The sequence below is a fragment of the Rattus norvegicus genome, chromosome 1 (genome assembly GCF_021556685.1).
Source record: "Rattus norvegicus strain SHRSP/BbbUtx chromosome 1, alternate assembly SHRSP_T2T, whole genome shotgun sequence".
NCBI classification, from domain to species: Eukaryota; Metazoa; Chordata; class Mammalia; order Rodentia; family Muridae; genus Rattus; species Rattus norvegicus.
In genome coordinates, this window is record NC_141534.1 from 9,996,864 (window position 1) to 10,017,989 (window position 21,126).

Sequence of the window (21,126 nt, forward strand, 5' to 3'; positions counted from 1 at the left end):
AGGTAGAAAGCAAGTAAGACATCTGATATCATCCTTAGGCCTATAGACATGAAGGCTCATGTGCACACACACACACACACACACACACACACACACTCACACTCACACTCACACACTCACACAAACACGGCTTAGGTAGGAAGCAGTGGTGAATATTGGGAAGAGAAAGAATTCTGGGAGGGAAGGAAGCAGCGGGGAGGAACCTGAAAAGAGGGGAGGAGATGGACACATGGACATATAGTTCCTGATCACAGGTAACCAACCACATGACAGGATGAAGTAAATGGGTATCTTTAGTTATGATCTAGTCAGTGTAGAGCCTAGCTATATGGCCAAGGTATTTGAAAGTATAATTTGAGTCCGAGTCTTATTTCTGGGAGCATGGGGCAGGGAGGCAAAACTGGGGCCTGGGTTAGGAGTCAAAAAAGCATAGCTCTGGTGGTTGGCCAATTGGAGTTAAGAGCAGCCTGGATGAAACATAGGAAGTAATAACTCAGGGTTACTGATGGAAAATAGATCTTCATAGTCTAGTGGGTAGATATCTGCCCAGCTCTAGTGCTGATTAGACTTATTATAAATAATAAATGTTGTGTGTCTTTTATCTGAGAATTAAATGGTCAAAGGCAAGGTAGAAACCCCAGGTTGGGATTAAATAAGTTTTACAACAATCATGTAATTTTAGGTTTAGTATGTAACTATATTTTCTCATTACGATATCACTTACTACTATTTTGTTAGCGATTATGGTTACTAGACCATTTCTTTGTTTGAAAATGTTCTATCAGATAGCTTAAAGAAGTTCTACAGCAAACCTGTCTTGATCAGAAATCTCACCTCCGCTGTCTAGCGTCTACATAACTGAAAGGTTCTAAGCATGTTACAGAGGTAGAAAGCAATCATCAGTTTACCCAACTGGGAATTCTGGGAATTACTGTTATGACTGCTATGGCATGATATATCCACCAGTGCAACTGTGAATGAATGTCACAAGAATAACCAATCACTTTTTAACTCAATTTAAGGCCTTATCCAAAAGATGAAACCCACACCTGGCACCATAGTCAACCAAGAACCCATGGCTAGATAGGTCATAAGTCCTAGGGGAGAACCCACGGACATTCTCCTAACTTGACCTAGTGTTAATCTAGCGCTTAGTGACTCATTATACCCAGAGATTAGTGCATCTCTCAACGCTCATCAGAGACCCATAACCATCAATGTTTGAACAGTAAGAGACCACAAAGTACTCAAGCCAATGGGACATGTATATCGCTGCTTCTCTACCCAAGGCTCAGAGATCATCAGCAAAGAAGAAATGGAAAGATTGTAAGGCAGAGAAAATGGATGACTATAGCAAGATAGTGTATTTTGAACACCACAGGGCAGTTACACACATGAACTCACAGTGGCTCTGACTGTATACACAAGATCTGCATAAGATAAAGTCAGACAAAAATCTCAACATGGAGGTGATCACCAAGGCCCATCGTCAGCTGAGGAACTGTGGGCAACTGATGTCTGCTGGGATAGAGTCATTTTCTATAGTGATTTGGTCTCTGAGGGGGTACCTGTGTTCTAGATGATTCTGGACTCATGTACATTCTAGCAATAGCATAAATGGACTCAGAGAGTTATTTTTTTTTTTTAAGAAAAGAGCTCCTGAACTTGGAGGAGAAAAGTATTGGGAGGAAACCTAGGAGGAACTGGAGTGAATGGAATAGAGATAGTCTTGATCGAGAGTCTTGATATGAGTATCTCAAACAACAAACAAAGGAGCTGTAACTACAAAAGATAGCTTTAATAAATGTGAAACTGTAGTCGTTCAGAAACACACCCACCCTCAAGATCTCTATGTATGCCAGCTCGAGTATTGGCCTGATCTATTGAGGGCATGAAAGGTCTCAGAGCAAGGAAGGACATTCTTCCATACTTGATCCCACTTAGAAGCAATGCCTGGGGTTTGACTCTCTCAAACTCCCCAGGGAGTTGAGAGGAGCATAGTCAGACCAGACCTCATCTCTATATGCAAATGACTGAATCAGAGGGTTATGCCTACCAAATTCAGTGTATTGCTACAGGATATTGGTGGATGCATCAAATTGTTTAGTAGATTTTTTTATGTTTGAGGGTCCTGGCAGATTTACAGAGACTGGAGGGCTGAGGTGAGATCTATGGAGGCTGCAGACAAAGAGGGCCATTGCTTAGAGGTTGTCTGGTGGTTCAAGTCTAATCTATTTTCCTTTAATGATGTCAGAACTTTCTACATGTGTTCGTCAAGGGTTTTGTTGTTGTGACATAACTGAGAATGTAAGTAATTGTGTGATCCTAATGTATATGTCAATCTCGCTGTGAGCCTGAAGACAGTTTCCTCATTTAAAGATGTTCATTTTGAGCACAAATTGAATGGTTACCTTAGGGCCTCATGCTGAGTCAATGGCTATCTTCCAGTTGCGAGCTGAAGGTGAAGTTTTGAGGACATTGCTTTCCTTCGTACTCTACTAATATTCTTTTGGTAATACTAGGTATTTTTACATATCACAGGAATGGGAGAAAAGAATTTTCACAAGATGTTTATAATATTTTCAGTAAATATTCAGCGGACATTTCACTACAAAAGACTAGGCTTTAAATTTGTTTTTTGGACCTTTTGGGGAGCAAAACTATAAGTTATTTTGAGAATCATATGCCAACTGTAGTTAGAGAGAATGAGTTCAAAGATGATAAATCGACTTAGGGAACCATTTTTTAATGATTATATAACCAGGAGCTGGAGAGATGCTCTTATAGAAGATCTAAGTTCTATCCTACCATCCACATGGGGACTAACAACTCTCTGTGACTTCAGTCCCAGGGGAATCTGATACTGTCTTCTGGCCTCTGAGGACACTAAGCACACACTTGATACACAGACGTACATCTAGGCAAAGCACCCACACAAAATAAAAATAAATAAATAAATAAATAAATCTTTAAAAAATAGCTTAGGCAACATTGGTCTACATCACAATTATATAACAAGAGATGGCATTGCATTTTTAATCATCTCTGTAAATCTACTGTAAATAGATGTGCATCGAGTAAATTCAGATTAAAATTTGACCCATCTCCTCTAAAATTGCATGATAGACAACAGTCATGTTAAAGTCCTATTTTCTACAATCAGATGTGATCAAAAAAAGTTAATAATCTTGAGAAGTGAAAACTTAGTGAAGGTTTTATTTGAAAATTGAAGGCATTATATTTATTAAAAATTTTTTTTTTTGCCGTTGAGACACATTTTTTATTCTAAATCAGAATAGAAATCTCCTTGTAGGTTGCTTTTTTTTTTGCAGCAATGAATATTCCTCATATGAATTTAAGCCAAATCAAATAATGAATGATAAAACATCTGTTTTCAGGAAAATATAACCCTTCTATTTAAAGTTCAGCCATGAGAAATGTGGTTGAATCCACGCTGTACTCTAAGCCTTTTTAGGAAGCAGTATTAAAAATTAAGCCATGAAAGCCAACAGCAGGTGGGGGCTAGGAAAGAAAACTGACCCACATTTCCTCTTAACTGCTGAGCGTTCACTACATATAAACATCATGGCCCCAGAAGCCAAGCTAGCTACAAAATATTGATAGGGTCTCCACAGGCATTAAAAGGAATCCGTTGCATTTCCAATCTAATCTTCATCCTCGCCATATGTTTCCTCCTTGAGAATGTTCAGTCTACTGAGGAAACATTGGAAAAAGCCTTGTTGTGTGGCTGGGGTGGTGATGAGGGAGCTTTACTTGGTACCTTCAACTTTACTGAACTGAGGTCTGAGGGTCATCCCAGGGAAGGTTGGGAGCGCGCATATAGCGAAAAGATTTTACTCCATCTTGATTGGTCTCGTGCTAAGTTCATGAAGCCTTCCTGTCCCAAACCAGACAAACAAACAAACAAAAAACAACCAACAATAAAATCGAACAAGACTCAAGTGTCACAACTGTCCATCTTTCGGTGAACTGAAGCCTGGTCTGAGAGACCACCGCTCTGAGGAATCCAAGCCAGAGTTCTGTAGCAGCTTCGCCTTGTAATCTGCCTTGTTTGTTTCATTTAGTCGAAACCACTCCATGCCATGTGAGCAATGGGTTTCCAGCCAGTTCCCACCCTCTCATCTCCTTCCCACTCAGTGACTTCTTTAACATCCATCTTCTACTGTATTTTCGCTTCACCCCAACACCAATGTTACCTCAGAATTGAGAACTTCTTAAATCTCAATAAATGCGAGAGATTGTTTTCTATTTTAAACTAATACTGTTCCCAGCTGTGATGAAGAAGAACACTGTAGTTCACGTGGAGGTAGGGCTGTCTACAGGAATTCCGAAGATAGAAAACGTAACAAGCTCTATCTAAACACATCCTTTTGGAAGCCAGACTAGCTAGGCCAATACAGTAGAGGAAGACACAGAAGAGATTGCAGAGAGTGCCCTGAGCTTGGAGTGAGAAGGCATTAAAAAAAGAAAATAACAAAAAACCTTAGGAAGGAGTAGATTGGCCTTCTGGTTTTTAATTCTGTCAGTGAACCCAGAATCTTAGTAGCATCTTGGAAAATAAACGCAAGCCTCCTTCTACATTCTAGCATAATATTTATTAACCGTGTATTATGTGATGTGTTTAATCTCGATCCTTATGGAGTTATTTAACCATTTGTGTGGGAGGAAAGATATTTTGACTAGAATATTTGACTGACATACAGAATCCATTGTCTTTGTGTGAGTCAGGCCGAGAGAGTTTCCACGAGTATGTATGTGAAATGAGTCGCTATTTCTTAGATGTTGAGCCTAATTATCAAAGAAGTCTATTTAAAGAAATGCTAGAACGAGTTTTCCTACATATCATGATGTAAAGTCTAAGTCAGTGTAAGTGGCCATCTGACACTGTTTCAGAAAGTCTCATGCAAACCCAGATGGAGGGGAAATGATAGCTTTGAGTGATTATCTTTGAGTGTTCGTTCTTCTATCTAAAGGCCAAAAGAGTCAGCAATAAATTTGGACAACCCCCCCCCACATTTGCCTTTTCTGAGTCTGACTACTGAACCTATAGAAACACAGAGGGGAGATGTAAACATTAACATAAACACACGTAATTTTAAGGGGGTAAGAGGGGGCCAGGCAGCAGTGGGCAATTGGTGTCTTAGGTCATAACTGTGTGCTTTGGGGTTTTGATGGGAAAAATCAGTCAATAATTCATCAAACTGGCTATTTGGGAAGAAGGGCTATGCACACTACATACTTGACCACTGGCGATGGCTTCTAAGCTCCTGAGTGAGTCTGCTACAAAGACTAAACACCTCCTGGGTTCTCTTGTTACTCAAGACCACTGTTGTTAAGCTGGGTTTATGGCTGTTTTGGGAAACTGTGTTTTGAACCTTCTTTTCATATGACAAAGACACCCTTTACAAAATTATTTCTCCATGGCAAAAAAAAGTCCTCTCAAAAGATGAGTAATGTGTTTCCTTGCAATGTGTCATGTTTCCTCCCACTTGATGTCATTTCAGGTGTCTGGAGTTGAAAGATACCTGCCTTTCAGCTTTATATAATAGTGGTCCATCTCTGCCCTGGCAGCAATTACACATGTGCCTTACGTGTGGTACTGTGCCAAAGGTTAACTTCCATGAGTCTCCTTACAGGCCAACCGAGAGCCAGATGGCACTTAATGTATCTCAAAATCTGACTTAATGTCTTAGCCAGCCAACAGGATTGAGGTTGTTGACAGTTCCTGTTGGACAACAAACTAAATTCCAATTAACTTACTGATAACATGTTTATTAGCATTTTAATAAATGGACATAGATATTCACTTCCCAAATAAGAACACTGACATGAACAGAAGTGCCAGTCAAGGCATTTGCTCTAGTTCTCAGTTTCTATTGAAAACTATACTTTTAATCCTGTGACACCTATTAATGTGCTGTTGAATTTTCACACACACATACACATATACACACACACATATATATGCATATATATATATATCTTCTGATCCTCTTCATTTCAGAAAAATTAAAAGAGACTGTTCTAAGTTTCATGCCTCACAGGGCTTACTTCCCTACCCCTTTAAAAATAAAGCATCTTCATGTAACTTAGAAAAGCATACCTCAGTATCCTTCTGTACCCATGTCCTGAGCTCTGGAGTTACTGACACACACGATCTCACAAGACTTTATATGCTTCTAATAAAGCATAAAGTTCTCCCAAAATTAAGCCTCGTGTTGAAGGCAGAGACCAGCTCACCAATAAAATCCATGCAGTTTTCATATGGCCTGGCTGAGTGAAATAACTGCCCATAGGGTCATGTTCTCTGAACCACGGCCCTGCCTGCTTAAATTTTTGTTGAGGGGGTGTTTTTTTGAACATCATCGGATATGAATGAAATTGTTCTGAATTTGTAGGATTTGAAAATCGGTCTTTAGAAGTCAGTGATTTGTGAGGAACACCAACTTGCTGACAGCTGACAGCATTTTTCCCTCTGGTCAAGAGACCCATGCTGGGAAAGCTGAAGCCTCTCAACTCCCATGAATGGAAATGGAGCTGCACAGACAGCTGTGTGGTGCCTGCTGGAGTGCACGGAGGCTGCCAGGAAATTTTAACGGTGAAACCAAGGTTGTGCTGGCAGATGCCTATGCCTTTCATGTCCAATCCTGAAATATAAAACCGTGCAATTCCAAATGCGAGTGGACACTTTGGTCAATATTTACTTGGGCACTCTTGTGTCATGTATCATAAAAGGGATTAAATGGTACCTTTCCCTAGCTGGATCCCATTGCAGATTGTTCATATGGGACAACTTTAGCTTCCAACATGAGGACATACTCCCAGGGCCTATTGGTCCACATATTTGTGATAACAAGTCTTCATATGTTATGTGTCATGATCGGGGATATATTTGCTGAATTAATTGTTGAGTACTTATGCCAGCGGCCTCTCAGATTGGATCTAGGCCATGCCTGAGCCCTCTCCTTTCCCTCATCATGCAATCTATTTATTTAGCAGTCACTGAATATCTACTTTGTGACAGTTGTTTCCATTCAAAAGCCAGCAGGAGTTTCAGGGTGACAAGCAGTGACTGCTACTTCCCTTCAGATAATCACACATGTCTTAGAATTGGCACTGAGAGACACCCAATGAGGCAACTGGGTATTGGGTAGTGCAGCCCTGCTTTCCACACCAGCTTACATCTGTACCGCTCATCCATTGTTGTCTGAGCAGTGGAGAAGCTTCAGGTGAGTTGTGAGCTATTGGTAGTGTTCTCGTGAAAGTACGAGGATGGGGAGGTGGAGGCCGATAATTCCAGTTCTTAAATGGCTGAAGTAGAATTGTGAGTTTGAGATCAGCTAATAAACACACACACACACACACACACACACACACACACACACACACACACACACCAGAGAGAGAGAGAGAGAGAGAGAGAGAGAGAGAGAGAGAGAGAGAGAGAGAGAGAGAGGATTTTAGACTGTGCCATCTAATTTCTTATAACGTGTGGAGCTCACGGTGCTTCAGTACATGAGAGAGTTGGGTCATAAGAATGGAGAGTGTTTGGTGTCTTAAAGAATGCTCTCAAAAGACTTGAAAGGATCTCAGAGCCCTAACATGTATGAGGCCCTAGGTTTAGTCCTCAGCACCACAAAGCGAAGAATGTCATTGAATTTTCAGGATATAACGGACATAAATCCATTTAGAGAACACAAGGGGACACATGCTACACATGCTAGAGGGTGTGTAACAAAATCAAACTTGGGATTGCATGGCCAGGTGTGTTGGTGCCATGCATTTAATGCACTACTGCCACTGAGGAGACAGAGGCAGGTAGGTCTCAGTGAGCGAGAGGCCAGCCTCTGGTCTATGTGTCAAGGCCAAACCAGCTATTGCTACACAATGAGACCTCCCTCCAGCCCATATACATATATGTATATACAGGATGGTAAGATCCTTGAAGAAGGTAGCTTATCATTTTCTCCAAAACAGTGCATTGGTAGTTTGATTGGTTGAATTCATTTCTGCACCTCAAAAGGACAAGTTTCTGAATTAGACTTGGAGGAGCTGGCTGAATTGTGCTGCCCACACATAGAATGCACAGTCCACATGAAGGGCAGCGGTAGTGCCGTGAACTGGAAGGAAGACAAAGGTGTCACTGTGGTCCCTTAAACTGACCGTTAGGCTCTCAACCAACCCTCCTACTGCTCGGTTCTCCCTTACATGACAGTAAACTTATTGGCTGCCAACTGTGTACCAGGCGCTGTTATAATGTGTCTGTGAATTATTGCTAAAGAAAAAAAAGTCAACCAACATTCTCCCTCTTTACCTATGCAAGAGCTTTTTAATGAATGGCCCCTTGCATCCCTAATTACGGATAACTGGAGTCGTAACAGAAACATAATCTGTGCTCTCCACAGGGAAGCTGTCTGCAAATTTGATAAGAATTAGAAAGCAGCCTCTGCTCAGGGACCATGTGTCTTACCTTGCAATGAATTGAAGATGGAGAAGAGGTACATGAAAGGAATATTTAGGGGTCCCCAGGCAAAGAAAGCAAAACCCCATGTCATGCCCAGCAGAAAGGTCAGGCTGACCACACTGCGCAGGTTTCTTAAGACCTCTTCTCTCAGGGTCTGGTTACTTCTCTTTCCGTTCCTCCCACAGATCTGTACCATGACCACGATGAACATGGCAACGTTCAGGAAGAACATGATTCCGAAGTACCCGGCACAGCTCACGTAAAATACCACGGGATCCTGAATCCAGCAGCTTAAAGGGAAAGAAACAAGAATCAGATAAAAGAGTAAACCAAGAGTGTTTGCTTGCAACTGTCCTTGGCTGGTTTGTACCGCTTGCAGAGTTCTTTCTGAAACACCACGGAATGTCTGCTCACTTCTGTGGGCCTCGGTGTCTTCTTTGATCCTTTCACAGGTTTTTTTTTCTCCCCCATTTGGTTAGTTTTGGATAGCTGCTGTCTTAATCTCATTATTTAAATCAACATTAAAAACCCAATGAGGGAGGAGCGGCAGGACCCCTGCCAGAGACACCACCGGACCCTGAAGGAAACAGACCGGATAAACAGTTCTCTGCACCCAAATCCCGTGGGAGGGAGAGCTAAACCTTCAGAGAGGCAGACAGGCCTGGGAAACCAGAAGAGACTGCTCCCTGCACACACATCTCGGACGCCAGAGGAAAAAGCCAAAGACCATCTGGAACCCTGGTGCACTGAAGCTCCCGGAAGGGGCGGCACAGGTCTTCCTGGTTGCTGCCGCTGCAGAGAGCCCGTGGGCAGCACCCCACGAGCGAACTTGAGCCTCGGGACCACAGGTAAGACCAAATTTTCTGCTGCAAGAAAGCTGCCTGGTGAGCTTGGGACACACGGAAGCAGAATTTCTCTAGAACCGGGCACGTTCTGTGTTTACCGGAAGTCCCACACCCGCGGATCCCGGCCCGCAGCAGCTCTCTGCTCCCAGACCCGGTGAGAGAGAGACCCAACCGCCTGGTCAGGTGGGCACTCCTGAGGCTGCAGAGCGGAAGAGACCACCAACACTGCTCACCCCTGCCCACATCCCTGGCCCAAGAGGAAACTGTATAAGGCCTCTGGGCTCCCGTGGGGGAGGGCCCAGGAGCGGCAGGACCCCTGCCAGAGACACCGCCGGACCCTGAAGGAAACAGACCGGATAAACAGTTCTCTGCACCCAAATCCCGTGGGAGGGAGAGCTAAACCTTCAGAGAGGCAGACAGGCCTGGGAAACCAGAAGAGACTGCTCCCTGCACACACATCTCGGACGCCAGAGGAAAAAGCCAAAGACCATCTGGAACCCTGGTGCACTGAAGCTCCCGGAAGGGGCGGCACAGGTCTTCCTGGTTGCTGCCGCTGCAGAGAGCCCCTGGACAGCACCCCACGAGCAAACCTGAGCCTCGGGACCACAGGTAAGACCAAATTTTCTGCTGCAAGAAAGCTGCCTGGTGAACTCAAGACACAGGCCCACAGGAACAGCTGAAGACCTGTAGAGAGGAAAAACTACACGCCCGAAAGCAGAACACTCTGTCCCCATAACTGACTGAAAGAGAGGAAAACAGGTCTACAGCACTCCTGACACACAGGCTTATAGGACAGTCTAGCCACTGTCAGAAATAGCAGAACAAAGTAACACTAGAGATAATCTGATGGCGAGAGGCAAGCGCAGGAACCCAAGCAACAGAAACCAAGACTACATGCCATCATCGGAGCCCAATTCTCCCACCAAAACAAACATGGAATATCCAAACACACCAGAAAAGCAAGATCTAGTTTCAAAATCATATTTGATCATGATGCTGGAGGACTTCAGGAAAGACCTGAACACACTTAGGGAAGCACAGGAAAACATTAATAAACAAGTAAAAGCCTACAGAGAGGAATCGCAAAAATCCCTGAAAGAATTCCAGGAAAACACAATCAAACAGTTGAAGGAATTAAAAATGGAAATAGAAGCAATCAAGAAAGAACACATGGAAACAACCCTGGATATAGAAAACCAAAAGAAGAGACAAGGAGCTGTAGATACAAGCTTCACCAACAGAATACAAGAGATGGAAGAGAGAATCTCAGGAGCAGAAGATTCCATAGAAATCATTGACTCAACTGTCAAAGATAATGTAAAGCGGAAAAAGCTACTGGTCCAAAACATACAGGAAATCCAGGACTCAATGAGAAGATCAAACCTAAGGATAATAGGTATAGAAGAGAGTGAAGACTCCCAGCTCAAAGGACCAGTAAATATCTTCAACAAAATCATAGAAGAAAACTTCCCTAACCTAAAAAAAGAGATACCCATAGACATACAGGAAGCCTACAGAACTCCAAATAGATTGGACCAGAAAAGAAACACCTCCCGTCACATAATTGTCAAAACACCAAACGCACAAAATAAAGAAAGAATATTAAAAGCAGTAAGGGAAAAAGGTCAAGTAACATATAAAGGGAGACCTATCAGAATCACACCAGACTTCTCGCCAGAAACTATGAAGGCCAGAAGATCCTGGACTGATGTTATACAGACCCTAAGAGAACACAAATGCCAGCCCAGATTACTGTATCCAGCAAAACTCTCAATTAACATTGATGGAGAAACCAAGATATTCCATGACAAAACCAAATTTACACAATATCTTTCTACAAATCCAGCACTACAAAGGATAATAAATGGTAAAGCCCAACATAAGGAGGCAAGCTATACCCTAGAAGAAGCAAGAAACTAATCGTCTTGGCAACAAAACAAAGAGAATGAAAGCACACAAACATAACCTCACATCAAATATGAATATAACGGGAAGCAATAATCACTATTCCTTAATATCTCTCAATATCAATGGCCTCAACTCCCCAATAAAAAGACATAGATTAACAAACTGGATACGCAACGAGGACCCTGCATTCTGCTGCCTACAGGAAACACACCTCAGAGACAAAGACAGACACTACCTCAGAGTGAAAGGCTGGAAAACAACTTTCCAAGCAAATGGTCAGAAGAAGCAAGCTGGAGTAGCCATTCTAATATCAAATAAAATCAATTTCCAACTAAAAGTCATCAAAAAAGATAAGGAAGGACACTTCATATTCATCAAAGGAAAAATCAACCAAGATGAACTCTCAATCCTAAATATCTATGCCCCAAATACAAGGGCACCTACATACGTAAAAGAAACCTTACTAAAGCTCAAAACACACATTGCACCTCACACAATAATAGTGGGAGATTTCAACACCCCACTCTCATCAATGGACAGATCATGGAAACAGAAATTAAACAGTGATGTAGACAGACTAAGAGAAGTCATGAGCCAAATGGACTTAACGGATATTTATAGAACATTCTATCCTAAAGCAAAAGGATATACCTTCTTCTCAGCTCCTCATGGTACTTTCTCCAAAATTGACCATATAATTGGTCAAAAAACGGGCCTCAACAGGTACAGAAAGATAGAAATAATCCCATGCGTGCTATCGGACCACCACGGCCTAAAACTGGTCTTCAATAACAATAAGGGAAGAATGCCCACATATACGTGGAAATTGAACAATGCTCTACTCAATGATAACCTGGTCAAGGAAGAAATAAAGAAAGAAATTAAAAACTTTTTAGAATTTAATGAAAATGAAGATACAACATACTCAAACTTATGGGACACAATGAAAGCTGTGCTAAGAGGAAAACTCATAGCGCTGAGTGCCTGCAGAAAGAAACAGGAAAGAGCATATGTCAGCAGCTTGACAGCACACCTAAAAGCTCTAGAACAAAAAGAAGCAAATACACCCAGGAGGAGTAGAAGGCAGGAAATAATCAAACTCAGAGCTGAAATCAACCAAGTAGAAACAAAAAGGACCATAGAAAGAATCAACAGAACCAAAAGTTGGTTCTTTGAGAAAATCAACAAGATAGATAAACCCTTAGCCAGACTAACGAGAGGACACAGAGAGTGTGTCCAAATTAACAAAATCAGAAATGAAAAGGGAGACATAACTACAGATTCGGAGGAAATTCAAAAAATCATCAGATCTTACTATAAAAACCTATATTCAACAAAATTTGAAAATCTTCAGGAAATGGACAATTTCCTAGACAGATACCAGGTATCGAAGTTAAATCAGGAACAGATAAACCAGTTAAACAACCCCATAACTCCTAAGGAAATAGAAGCAGTCATTAAAGGTCTCCCAACCAAAAAGAGCCCAGGTCCAGACGGGTTTAGTGCAGAATTCTATCAAACCTTCATAGAAGACCTCATACCAATATTATCCAAACTATTCCACAAAATTGAAACAGATGGAGCCCTACCGAATTCCTTCTATGAAGCCACAATTACTCTTATACCTAAACCACACAAAGACACAACAAAGAAAGAGAACTTCAGACCAATTTCCCTTATGAATATCGACGCAAAAATACTCAATAAAATTCTGGCAAACCGAATTCAAGAGCACATCAAAACAATCATCCACCATGATCAAGTAGGCTTCATCCCAGGCATGCAGGGATGGTTTAATATACGGAAAACCATCAACGTGATCCATTATATAAACAAACTGAAAGAACAGAACCACATGATCATTTCATTAGATGCTGAGAAAGCATTTGACAAAATTCAACACCCCTTCATGATAAAAGTCCTGGAAAGAATAGGAATTCAAGGCCCATACCTAAACATAGTAAAAGCCATATACAGCAAACCAGTTGCTAACATTAAACTAAATGGAGAGAAACTTGAAGCAATCCCACTAAAATCAGGGACTAGACAAGGCTGCCCACTCTCTCCCTACTTATTCAATATAGTTCTTGAAGTTCTAGCCAGAGCAATCAGACAACAAAAGGAGATCAAAGGGATACAGATCGGAAAAGAAGAGGTCAAAATATCACTATTTGCAGATGACATGATAGTATATTTAAGTGATCCCAAAAGTTCCACCAGAGAACTACTAAAGCTGATAAACAACTTCAGCAAAGTGGCTGGGTATAAAATTAACTCAAATAAATCAGTTGCCTTCCTCTATACAAAAGAGAAACAAGCCGAGAAAGAAATTAGGGAAACGACACCCTTCATAATAGACCCAAATAATATAAAGTACCTCGGTGTGACTTTAACCAAGCAAGTAAAAGATCTGTACAATAAGAACTTCAAGACACTGAGGAAAGAAATTGAAGAAGACCTCAGAAGATGGAAAGATCTCCCATGCTCATGGATTGGCAGGATTAATATGGTAAAAATGGCCATTTTACCAAAAGCAATCTACAGATTCAATGCAATCCCCATCAAAATACCAATCCAATTCTTCAAAGAGTTAGACAGAACAATTTGCAAATTCATCTGGAATAACAAAAAACCCAGGATAGCTAAAGCTATCCTCAACAATAAAAGGACTTCAGGGGGAATCACTATCCCTGAACTCAAGCAGTATTACAGAGCAATAGTGATAAAAACTGCATGGTATTGGTACAGAGACAGACAGATAGACCAATGGAATAGAATTGAAGACCCAGAAATGAACCCACACACCTATGGTCACTTGATTTTTGACAAAGGAGCCAAAACCATCCAATGGAAAAAAGATAGCATTTTCAGCAAATGGTGCTGGTTCAACTGGAGGGCAACATGTAGAAGAATGCAGATCGATCCATGCTTATCACCCTGTACAAAGCTTAAGTCCAAGTGGATCAAGGACCTCCACATCAAACCAGACACACTCAAACTAATAGAAGAAAAACTAGGGAAGCATCTGGAACACATGGGCACTGGAAAAAATTTCCTGAACAAAACACCAATGGCTTATGCTCTAAGATCAAGAATCGACAAATGGGATCTCATAAAACTGCAAAGCTTCTGTAAGGCAAAGGACACTGTGGTTAGGACAAAACGGCAACCAACAGATTGGGAAAAGATCTTTACCAATCCTACAACAGATAGAGGCCTTATTTCCAAAATATACAAAGAACTCAAGAAGTTAGACCGCAGGGAAACAAATAACCCTATTAAAAAATGGGGTTCAGAGCTAAACAAAGAATTCACAGCTGAGGAATGCCGAATGGCTGAGAAACACCTAAAGAAATGTTCAACATCTTTAGTCATAAGGGAAATGCAAATCAAAACAACCCTGAGATTTCACCTCACACCAGTGCGATTGGCTAAGATCAAAAACTCAGGTGACAGCAGATGCTGGCGAGGATGTGGAGAAAGAGGAACACTCCTCCATTGTTGGTGGGATTGCAGACTGGTAAAACCATTCTGGAAATCAGTCTGGAGGTTCCTCAGAAAATTGGACATTGAACTGCCTGAGGATCCAGCTATACCTCTCTTGGGCATATACCCAAAAGATGCCTCAACATATAAAAGAGACACGTGCTCCACTATGTTCATCGCAGCCTTATTTATAATAGCCAGAAAATGGAAAGAACCCAGATGCCCTTCAACAGAGGAATGGATACAGAAAATGTGGTACATCTACACAATGGAATATTACTCAGCTATCAAAAACAACGAGTTTATGAAATTCGTAGGCAAATGGTTGGAACTGGAAAATATCATCCTGAGTGAGCTAACCCAATCACAGAAAGACATACATGGTATGCACTCATTGATAAGTGGCTATTAGCCCAAATGCTTGAATTACCCTAGATCCCTAGAACAAACGAAACTCAATACGGATGATCAAAATGTGAATGCTTCACTCCTTCTTTAAATGAGGAAAAAGAATACCCTTGGCAGGGAAGGGAGAGGCAAAGATTAAAACAGAGACTGAAGGAACACCCATCCGGAGCCTGCTACACATGTGGCCCATACATATACAGCCACCCAATTAGACAAGATGGATGAAGCAAAGAAGTGCAGACCGACAGGAGCCGGATGTAGATCGCTCCTGAGAGACACAGCCAGAATACAGCAAATACAGAGGCGAATGCCAGCAGCAAACCACTGAACTGAGAATAGGTCCCCTATTGAAGGAATCAGAGAAAGAACTGGAAGAGCTTGAAGGGGCTCGAGACCCCAAAAGTACAACAATGCCAAGCAACCAGAGCTTCCAGGGACTAAGCCACTACCTAAAGACTATACATGGACTGACCCTGGACTCTGACCCCATAGGTAGCAATGAATATCCTAGTAAGAGCACCAGTGGAAGGGGAAGCCATGGGTCCTGCTAAGACTGAACCCCCAGTGAACTAGTCTATGGGGGGAGGGCGGCAATGGGGGGAGGGTTGGGAGGGGAACACCCATAAGGAAGGGGAGGGGGGAGGGGAATGTTTGCCCGGAAACCGGGAAAGGGAATAACACTCGAAATGTATATAAGAAATACTCAAGTTAATAAAAAAAAAAAAAAAAAAAAAAAAAAAAAAAAAAAAAAAAAAAAAAAAGAAAAACCCAAAACTAAACACTGAAGTGAAAAAAAAAAAAAAAAAAAAAAAAAAAAAAAAAAAAAAAACCCAATGAGGTCGCTTGTTGAATTCAGGTTGGTATGAGGGCACGCTTGCCTGGCTGGCTTGAAGACACATCTGATCTTTTTCCTCTTGTGTGTCTTTACTCTAAAAATGGGGATTTGTTTCAGCACTCGGTTTTGCTGTCCTTTCTTGTCAAGGGGTGAATGTGTTGACACCATTCCAAAGCATAACATGAAAGCAGAAGTCTGTTAAGAGATTTTTTGTGAGAGTCATGGTGTTACGGCTGTCAGTTTATGTCCATGTGCAAGAGGCCAGGAGAGTTCCTGAGATTTTTGCTTTGGTGGTTTTTAGTGACATCATCAGTGCTAGTGGCTACCTATGTCCCTGTTTCTTTGTCATCTGTGCTTAGATAATTTACACTTCATTGTCACATTGAATGGAGGATTCAGGATTCAAAGCAATTATTATTTATATAACTGTTCTAGCTGAAGCAAGGTATTATAAAGTTGAAAGTTCATGTATACAGATTTTTTTTTGCACACAATTATAAAGCATATATAAACATCTTTATGGGAGGAATAACATCTTTATTAGGAGGAATATATGTGATTTTCATAAATACATCAGCTAACAGATGGAAGAAATATTCAAACAATTCTGTGATGCAATGTCTAACATGAGTAAAGTTGAAAAGCAATGCAATTTTCAGATGCTCTCGAGCCTCTTAAGGCTATGGAAATTATTAAGTACCAAAAATTCAATTATTTCAGGAAATTAAATTTATTTTAAAGTGAATTGACCTCATCCTGGCTACTGAGGTAAATGTTTTCTTGAACATTCTTAGATCCTAGAACTCAAGATGATGTCTAGCATGCAATGAGTGTTCACTAAATGACATTTTGTGGTGGTGGAACTTTAAACAGAGCTTTAAAATCTTCTGACAACTGAATAAGATAAATTCTACATTCCCTAATTTAAGGATGACTTAGATTAAAGTGTATTGTTTCTTGTAAAGGGCCCTCAATAACACTACATGTTTATGGCACTAGATTTTCTTTAAACTTGAATGTCCTAGAATTTTCCTTACAGGTCCAGCTTGTTGGGGGTTCAGAGTGATGCTTCAGAAACACAAAGAAGGGAAGGCCACAGGGGATGAGAACTCATTCGCTATAGAAGTGTCAGCATCTATCCCTGAAACTTGCATAGACATGAGGTGTCACAGATTTCACATAATATAAAATGTTCACTAAGCCATCGGTAATTCTTCAAATCAATAGCTATCAACAATGATCCATAATGTGGTTGAGGAGGCAGATGAGAGCTAATTGCTTAATCAACATAATGCCATTAATCTCAGTGACCTCAACTTGTGAAAAAAAAAAGGTTTTATGAAAGAACTCATGGAGAAATGGGAAGCCATTTTCTGGAAAACACTCATGTTGCCACTGGGTCATTTCAGCCAGAGGCAAGAGTGGTAGAGAACCTCCAAAAGTAGATGCGTCTTCTGAGTCTAAAAGAGAGTATCTTGTGCATCTGAACTCTCCAGAACATCTAGTACAGCGTTATTAAAATAAGGAAGGGCAGCTCTGATTATTGAAGTAATTTATCTGTGGTAGAAGAACCTGTGACTGAGTCCACAGATGAAACTAAAGCCTTCAACATCAGAGCATTATTATCACCATGGTAACATATTAACTTTCAGGAAACAAAGTGCATATCCCATCACAGTCTCCCCCCGGATGTGTTTTACTCACAATTCGTCATCTTGATCTTTCCCATAACTTTCTTTTCCATACACTTCATTTTGTTTTCTGCTCACTAGAATAATTGACACCACCAAGGCTGGCAGACCTGTTATGAAAAAGACCATGACACTGAGAGGTCTCCTGAAGACTCATGGGACTGTCTCGTGGGACAGATGCTGTCAAGCAAGTTGGTTGGTTAAAAGCAACAATAAAATTGCCTCCTCAGTGCGGAACATAGGACTCTAAGTGGCAGTAGTTAAAGCCTACTCTCTAGTGATAAGAAGCTCAAATCTTCTGCTGGGTTTAATGATACTCACTGGAGATTTGCTGTGAGAGAAGGAATTCAGCTGAATTCAGGACCAGAGGGCAGGTGATTGTGTTAATGATGCTACATTGGGTCACCAGAGTTTGAAAAGATAAGGAGAATGTAGTTGTTGCTGCTCCTCCTCCTCCTCCTCTTCTTTGTTTGTTTGTTTTTCTAAACAGGGTTTCTCTGTGTATCCCTGGCTGTCCTGGAACTCACTCTGTAAACTAGGCTAGCCTCAAACTCAGAGATCTACCTGTCTCTGCCTCCCAAGTGCTGAGATCAAAGGCGTGTACCATCATCACCCTGCTGAATTCAGCTTCTTTTACCTTTTTTTAAAAATATGAAACAAAACTTTAGAAAGAGTGTGTGAGTGTGTGTGTTGGGTGGGGGGTAAACAGCAGGTGTATAATGTCTTTTCTTTTCTCTCCAGAGACTCAGTAATATTCCTGTCTCCTTCACTGAACCAATTCATGCCTCCTCAGTTCCCTGAGAGATCCTGTGTTTTCTTATCAGACGGTGTAGGAAACTAAGGAATGGCTCATTCTGGAATGCTGTCATCTGAAGAAGACGGTGACTGAGCTTTAAGTTGCCCAGCTTGACACAAAACCCAGATAAAGAAAGTTGTTCAATGAAAAGATTCTAAACAGGCCTTTGGATATCTGACTAAGGATTGGTTCATGGTATAAAACAAGACAAAAGAAAAGAAAACAGAAAATGCTTGAGGCAATAATTCTGTAAATATCTTGTTTACGCACATAAAAATAACAATCCTTTTCTGGCTTCCACAACAGGGGTGAGCAGAGTGAAAGGTTTAGCTGGCTACTATATTTGGAGGCATAATGGGCTGTCAGCTGTGTCTTTAGCCCTGGGTGGGCAGGCGCTGGGCAGCAAAAATTAGTTTGTGGTGACTCTGGCCTAAGGCTTTTTTTCCTTTACTCCTGAATTTAGTGAGTACTGGTGAGAGTTTCAAAACTATACAGTGCTGGGGAACAGGGCATGTCCTGTCTCAGGAATTTCTTATCTGATGCATGACGTTCTATGTGTCTTTTGGGATAGTGCAAGAGAAAGGAAGTTTGAGGGAGGCTTACCCCAGCCAATGATGCAGAATTTTAGAATATAGCGGTGGATGTAAGTATTAAACACTTTCACCAGAGCAATGTACATGTGGATGGCTTCCAGCCCCATCCAGGTGAAGGTAGCCAGGAGGAAGAAGTGCAACAGGGCGGCCACAGCAGTGCAGAGTCCGGCCACACCAAAGGAAGTGATCCAGCCATCCAGGAGGAAGATAAGGTTCAGGAAGAGCAGGGCCGAACTCAGGTTCATCAGGATTTTGGAGGGATAGTCCCTGCGCAGCTTCCTAAGGGTGGAGAAGGAGGAGCCATGCATGGGGTAACATCATACACCAATATTGTAAATTCAGGGGTCAGTCTGTGTTTTCTACCGTTCAGCAGTAGGTAACTCCACATAAGAGACACGTGGGGGAGTGAAGGTATTCTTGAGTTTTTGCAAGGTTCCAAACAGTTTTCCAATGTGATTTTCATTTCAAAACTGTTTTCAGTTGTTTCCAAACTTCCCAAATGTTTACACAGAACTCATATTTATTTATTCCCTCATCTATTCTTGAGATGGGGCCTTCTACTGTAATTCAGGGTGCCTTGTAATTCACCATGTAGCCCAGGCTGTCCTCCAAGCCATGGACATGCTCCTGCTTTGAGCCTTTTGGGTGCTGGGATTAAAGACATGAGCCAACACACTCACAAGTTTCCTTTTTCTTTTTAAACTTAGCCATTTCTGGAGATTTACAAGATTTGCACTTTAATTAATGTGTTTGGCCACTTGTGTCTGTCTGTGTATGTATGTGAACCTGCATTTAGATGGCCATAAAAATGTCAGAAGGTGCCATTAAGGACCCTGGAACTAGAGTTACAGATTGCTCTGAGTTGCCTAGTTTGAGCAAAAGAGTCCAGACACAGGTCTTTCTGTAAGAGTAGCCAGTGCTCACAGATGCTGGGCCATTCCTTTACCGTGACATTTTTTATTTTAAAAGTAATTTCCCTAGAATTGCTTGCTGTTTCTTGATTTATAATGAGTCAGAGAAGCCTTTTTAAAAAGTTTCCTGTTTCGAGAATGTTTGCATACACTTCAAGGAGCAAACTGTCTTTACCTTTACAGTGTAGCAAGTATTTCATGTCATTTTAACTTACACAAGTGCTAATAATCACTGGCTGACTTGAATCCATTTTACCGATAGAAATACGGTACTCGTAAGCTAAAATTCTATGCTTGGAAAATTCGTGCTGCATGATCTTATGAGAAAACGTGAGGATTAAAAGGGAGACAGTAACATGACTCATAAACTATAGAATTGCTCTCTGAAGCTGAGGCAATTTTCAGGCTCACATTTGCAATGGTTAGCACCGGGCTTGGCAGATGGAAATATACTTACTCAAAAGCAACATATGTTAGGAGAGTCGCGGCTGAGAAAATGGCAGATATCCCGCACCCAATATAGGTAATGAATGTGAGGACTTTGGTGTTTCTCCCATCTATTTGTGAAGCACTCCTTGGAAGGTCCTAACGAAACAAGGGAAGCAGCCATAAGTGTCATTCCTCTTCCATGACAGTGATGCTTTACGTTGCTAGAAAGTTCACTGTTGGGCATTAGAGCAGTTCAGTCCGGGCCTAAAAACATCAATGACCATCAACATTGCCCTAGCTACTTAGGACACTCTGGAGGACCAGTACAAGAAAGAAAGCTGATGAATCATCTCGGAAGTAGGTACACGCTGTCTTAAATCACTACCTCCTTCATCTAAACTCTTGGTACCTTAGTGTAATCCAAAGAGCGAAAATACTGAACCCTCCAGCAGAAACAGGGAAAGATGCAGATGCCTTGTATGGTAAGTTAATGGTAAGTTAATAGTCATGCTTGTTTCTGCGGGGATAAGGGCATGGACATAGATGGAGTCTACTGTCAAACATGGCTAATCCCTAGGCCCCTAGATTGTGAGGTAGGTGAGAGATGCTCAACCAGGAACAGCTGGAAGTTGCTATGAATGGTGGTGAGCTTTTATGGTCATTTCAAAGCCTGCCACGTATAAGGTTGGGTGATTTTTATTTTTTTCATAAAAGGGAAGATACCAAGTGTGTTGGATGT

At 41.4% G+C, this 21,126-nt stretch overlaps 1 protein-coding gene across 6 annotated transcripts in view; it reads right to left on the reverse strand.

Annotated features, from left to right (window-relative positions):
• Nucleotides 1–21,126, reverse strand: part of Adgrg6 (adhesion G protein-coupled receptor G6) — a 149,728-nt gene that overhangs the window by 9,374 nt on the left and 119,228 nt on the right. For all 6 annotated transcript variants that reach the window (XM_087554502.1, XM_087554481.1, XM_087554492.1 and 3 more), the window contains 4 exon segments: nt 20,416–20,543; nt 19,058–19,326; nt 17,672–17,768; nt 8,492–8,775 (listed from right to left, as the gene is read on the reverse strand). In XM_087554502.1, the coding sequence (XP_087410628.1) occupies nt 8,492–8,775; nt 17,672–17,768; nt 19,058–19,326; nt 20,416–20,543 (778 nt within the window).